Source organism: Lutzomyia longipalpis, chromosome 3 (assembly GCF_024334085.1).
Source record: "Lutzomyia longipalpis isolate SR_M1_2022 chromosome 3, ASM2433408v1".
NCBI classification, from domain to species: Eukaryota; Metazoa; Arthropoda; class Insecta; order Diptera; family Psychodidae; genus Lutzomyia; species Lutzomyia longipalpis.
This window is the reverse complement of record NC_074709.1, coordinates 24,026,205-24,032,204: the sequence shown is the minus strand read 5'-3', so window position 1 is coordinate 24,032,204 and position 6,000 is coordinate 24,026,205. Positions and strand designations below refer to the sequence as shown.

General features: G+C 34.7%; 2 protein-coding genes across 2 annotated transcripts in view; one reads left to right on the top strand and one right to left on the bottom strand.

Annotated features, from left to right (window-relative positions):
• Positions 1–6,000, bottom strand: part of LOC129792881 (activating transcription factor 7-interacting protein 1) — a 481,750-nt gene that overhangs the window by 357,379 nt on the left and 118,371 nt on the right. The gene's annotated exons all lie outside the window — the stretch shown is intronic.
• On the top strand, positions 887–1,685 carry LOC129792989 (larval/pupal cuticle protein H1C-like). Its single transcript, XM_055832499.1, has 2 exons — positions 887–962; positions 1,098–1,685. Exons 1-2 carry the CDS (start codon positions 951–953, stop codon positions 1,644–1,646), a joined length of 561 nt encoding a protein of 186 aa, XP_055688474.1. The 5' UTR covers positions 887–950; the 3' UTR covers positions 1,647–1,685.

The window sequence follows — 6,000 nt, the reverse complement described above, 5'->3', positions numbered from 1 at the left end:
AATCCTGATCATTAACAAAAAACGGGTTAACTCCTTTATCAAATATATAATTTTCTAAAGAAATATTGAAGGAAAATTAAAAGAAATATTCCAGATTTACTTTGAAAATTCTTTGAAAAATTAAAGAATTCTCTTTAAAACTTTCACAATCGATTGATTATGACCACAGATTCCATATAGATTACAAAATCAGCAAAGTGCGAGCTATGCAAAAGGCATACCAAAAATCTGCAAGATCACATTGAGCCAGAGGCTGAGACTTTGCAAATTCTCACGCAAGTGACATTTTAGGGTAACCCGAAAAGAGTGGACTTTTTGAATGAAGAAAAAAAAGTCACTCCATGGTCTTCTCATTTCAATTTGAAAGCTATTTTTAAAAATAGGAGAATTTAGAGAATGTGCAACACATTTCTTTTAAAAGTTTTTATAATGAAATTCAGCTTGGCTTTAATTTAAATCAACGCCACCATGTGATGTGAATGCGTAATTTTTTGCAAAATAATATTCCTCAACAAAGCTGTTGAACCACATTTTTGTGAAGAAGCGCGAGGGTATTGTTATTTTATGGCTTATCTCAAAATTTTGTCAAATTTCTCACACTATATTTTAAAATAATAAAAATAAAATTTGCAATCCTAAAAGTGATTTTGCAAACTAGAGACACGAGAAGACTTTCTTGAAGGAGAGGCTTGAGCGTCAAAACATAAGTTTTGTATATAGCATTTTAACAGTTCCGTTATAAGAATATTATTGATTGTGGACAAGATACCTATAATTTTTTTTTATTTCAAGACAAGCTTCTTGTGATGACGAATTTTGGACTCTTGGAGGTCTTGAACAAGATTTTGGGTATAAAAGCCACGGCACATGGTGTAAAGTCATCAGTCAAGCAATTACATTCGCCTTGTAGAAATTCAGCACAGACCTCTTTAAAACAAAAACTAATCAAAATGTTCAAATTGGTGAGTTCTTCGTGAATTTTCTTTTGTGATCAAAGAGAGATTTTTTTTTTGAAAATCTTGAGGATTTGCAAGGATTTTAAGTGAAGTGTAGCAGAGGGATTAATGTGAAATGTATTTTTTCTGTGATTGTTTTAGGTGGTGTTGTCTGCTATCCTGGCCGTTGCCGTCGCTGCCCCATCTGGAGTCTCCCACTATGCTGCCCCCATCCTCACCAAAGCCGTCCACTATGCCGAACCCCTCCACGCCACGGTGGTGAAGCCCGAGCTGGAGCGCCGCACATACGTCGAGGTTGAGCCCCAGGTGCACGTTGTGGACACCCCAGTGGTGAAGAAGGTTGCCGATGTTGTTGAGCACATCCCAACTGCTGTGTCCCACCAGAGCTCCACCATTGTCCACAACACCGAGCGCATTGCTCACCCCATCCTTGCTCACGGATACGAGAAGACCATCGTCGAGGGTGCCCCACTCGTCAAGACTTACCATGAGGATACCCCAGTCCTCAAGACCTACACCGCTCCTGTTGGTTATGCTCACACCTACGAGAACCACTACGAACCCCACCTCTACACCCACCCCATCAACCACCACGCCTACGCCTACGCTGCCCCACACACCTACGCCTACGATGCCCCACACACCTACGCTCACACCTACGCCGCCCCAGCTCTCCGCTACGGATGGTAATTCAGCATGGGAATTATTTAAAAATTCTAGAAAAGAAAATGAATAAATGTGAGAAATGTTAATTCAATGTTTCATTTTTATTGAGGATCCGTCCTGATTTCTTCTCTATCTTTTACAGAATTGGAGATAATTGAGAAAAAATCTTGTTTATTTCGCTTTTTTTCTCATTAATTATAATCTTTCATTTAAAATCAGATCATAAAATCATCTTTTTCACACGATGTTATATTGTAAATTAATGCTAATCATAGCGAAACTAGAGGGTTAAATTTTGCTAAAATGCTCATGAAATTGATGAGATCATCTCCGTGGGAAAATGAGTGAATGTAGAAAAAACTTAAAATTAATTTCTTTCTACGTTTTATTTACTTCCACAAATTCGAGGACTTTAGAAAACTACAAAAAACCAACAACCTTCATGAATACATAACAGGGCGTCTTTCAGGAGCAATCAATCAAAAGTTATGCCGCCCATTACCTACTATTGCATTCAAACATTACATAAAATCTCGGTCAAGATTTCCGAACAATTTCATTCATAACCAAGTTCAAGATCAATTCCCTTGCAGTTATTCTTACTGAATTTATGGGAAATATTTTTTTGATCATCAATTTGGCGGAATTTGCAATAAATTTCGATGGTAAAAAAAAATTAAAATATTCAATTCACAAGGGACATCAATAAAAAAATTCATATTTTCTTGATAAATGGCCTTATATATAAATTAACTCTTGATATTTCCGTCTTTTACAAAGTTTTTTTATTTGGCAATTTGTTCCTGTGGAGTTTTCAAAACTTATTATTGAGCTAAAATGATCATTTGTGTTGGTATTAATTAGTCTACGAGGACAGCATAGATAAAATTTGTTTAAATTCCATTTAAATTGCGTATATGTATGGCAATGCTATTCCTTTCTCACTTTATTTACATACAAAATTTTGTAATAATTATACTAAAAATTCCTCTGTGAATAGTGATCTTCACATGCCATCATGTTGCAATAATCATATAACTAACATCCTATAACATTGTTATGTCTACGTGCTGCAAAAAAATAAACTTCTGTGCGCAGATGGAGGAAATTATCGGATATCAAGGTGCGATCATTGATCTCCTAGCACTTCTTCCACACACTTCTCTCTCGCTCTCTCTTTTTTGCAACATACTTGGCATTATGCTCCTTTTTATTACATCTGACCTCATATGGAGATCAATGTGAAGAGATTAGGCTGCGTAGCATAAAAAAAAATCGCACAACATTAGCTAATAGTAAAAATTTCAAGATCATTGTTTTCTTATATTGAAATATGTGAGGTAAGAGAGTGTGAAAACGGTTCACACAGTCTCGTGATAGAGATTGCAATCCGATCGCGACGTCTTTGCGGTCAAATGAGAGTGAAAACGCACGCTTTCGGTTTCTTCTTTCGTCGCCGCGTGGCGATCATTTGCGTCACAAGCTTACGGAAAAATATATAATTTTAACAAAGGCGGGCACTACAAGCAAAAAAAAAGAAGAAATATTATACTAAAAATATCTCTCAGAACGGTTTCCGCCGTCAAGCTTACCTTTCTGGTTTTTTATATAAAAGTCTGTGAGGAATTCAACAAGAAAACATAACAAGTGCGATTTAATGCGATATATGTCTACGATCACGGAACTATCTGATTGTATGGTGTGATTGCTTAAATGTTATCATTAAACTACATTTTAAGAGGTTCTACTTATTTATGTACTGTACAGTAAGATGGAGCTACATCGAGGATCAGTTTTAAGACATTTTTGTAAGAAAAAGGTCTTTTGTAAAATTGATGATCTTTATTAAAGAGTTTTGAAATTGGTCAGTTAAAATTTAAAAATGACTAAAGATCCTTGAAATAATTTGTACCTGATGAAGGAGACATAAATCTCCGAAAAGTATTTCCTTGTTCAAGTATTCTGGTACTAAAGATATTGAAAAAGCTTAAAAAGCTTGATCGTAGTTCTTAATGATGAAAATGTGAAGATTCCATCTTACAGTTAGTCTCAATTTACCTCAATTCTACAGTATTTTATAACATTCAATTCACATACGCAATAATTAAGAAATATCTTAAAGCTTTTTTTCTCTTAATATCCCTCAATGATCTTGCAGAACGACCAAAAATGTCTTTTCAATAAACATTCGAATATTTCCAGTTCGATCTCGCGGTTTATTGTGATCGTGATTTTCTTGTATTACCACCCAATATTGTCTTCCGCGTATTTATTGTTGAACACGTAATCACTAATAATATATAGGTTTATCTGCAGTGAGTGATCGACCTTCAAAAATATTTCAAACGGAACTAATCTTATTCATTTTCTCAGAATAACAAGAATTTATTTTTTAATTAAAAAACCATTCCTTGTAAGATTTAAATACGATCTTTCAGCACACTATAAGCTCAAGGAATGATGGCTCTTTTATCGTGTACGAGAGTGCTAAAAAATCAATTTTGAGTGATTTTATTGCTAATTTCAGCTAAATAATGGCTTTTTCTACGAAACATTGACTTTTTAATGGTAAATGGCGATCACCGCGATCACCCTCCATCATGATCAACTTTTGTCTATGCACAGGCGATTTTCCGCGCTATGCGATCACTTTACAACCACCCAAAAGACAAAATGTCTTTTAATTTTCTTTTTACTTCGTGATCCATACACTGGTTTATGACGTAGATTCGTTGGCCATACACACCCACAAAAATCATTAATTCACTTAAAGGTCAATAAATTGCCGTGTTGTGATCTTTCACATGCGATGACGGTTTTATTGCTCGTGCGAGATGAACTTCAGCAGCGGCTGTGTGCCTTCATCTCCATGCCTTTTTGTTGTTTTCATTTTTTTTTCTCGCTATTTACCTATTAATCTGCTATTGATACTACCGATTCCTCACCATATATACCTACAATTTCATAAATCACACGCAATGATCGTGAAATAAAAAAAATCATTTCCAAAGAAAAAGGTGAGGAAAAGTTTTTTTTTCTATGCTTCAGTGAGTGCGTAATGAGAGAAGCCCCCATCGTGGTTCAAGTTTATAGCATTCGTCAAATATTTCCCATGACTATTGGGGGTTCTTCTTTGTCTATGAGACACTCACCTGGGAAGGAAATTGCCAGCTCAGGTGTCAAGAGTGCTTCTATGTGTGTTTGCCATTCAAACCAATCGTCGAGGAAACCGCCGCAATGCAATTTGCCGTATTGATCCCCTCCTATATGCCAACATCTTTGTCTCTCTGCACAGCCTTGAAAAAGGTATTCATCACGGGCAATTATCTTCATTATTTACATTCTCGCACCTATAATCTCATTACAAGAAACATGCACATAAAAATTTCATCACTTTATTCTGGCTCTTTTTCCTTCTTGAAAGCTTCGCGTGCTCAAAGAGACGATGAAGTGGAAGCTTCTCATGCGATTGAGAGCTTTTTTCGTTGATCGTGACACAAATTCGGTTATTTTTCAACTAATATAAAGTGCACAGATAATGTTCTTTTGCAAGACAACCTCGTGAAGGATGCAATGAGATGAGAATTTATTATTTGTTTACTTTGTAATGCCAATACGGTACGGTAATAAATTTTGAGCGGATTTATTTCTTTTATCAAATGGAGGCGCCTGGTATATTCAAGAGAAAAACTGATTGGGGACGAATCGTTCAAAAATGATAATAAATTAAAAGAAAATTTTCTTTGTTATTCTTATTTCAATTTATTTGATCAGATGAATTGTGCCTAAAAGGACTTTACCCGATACTGTATGCGAAAGCTCCTCATAGAAGGAAAGAGTCAGGAAAAGCGGAAAAGCATATAATCTTATAGAAAATCTAAAAAAGAATAAAAATTCACGAAAAACTATATTTTTCCCACTAGGATTAGATAAGAAAAGTCTGCCAAAAGTCCAAAATAATTACGTCATCATGATTTTTCCTTTAAAAAGCATAAAGCATTAATATAAAAATATTTCTTCAATGTTTTTTACAAAAGAATTATGTTCTTCATGTAATAGACGAAAAGTACACAATTGTGACGTCATTATTTGCAATTTTGGATAAATATTTACTGACTTTTTCCAGTTGATCGCTGTGGAAAATACCATGGAAAATCGTGTAAGCTCCTTTGACTTTTTATGCATGACCTTATAGTTTTTATTCCAAAACATAAATCGTTAACATTTTGAAAGAATATTATAAAAAGAATATTCTGGCGAGCTGTAAAAAAATTTATTTATTTTTATTTATTAACTTGTCGCTTGAATCAGCACTTGTCATTTGAAACGTTTTTTATCCGTTCTTGTTCTTAATTTTTACGAAAATATTCTGCGAGTG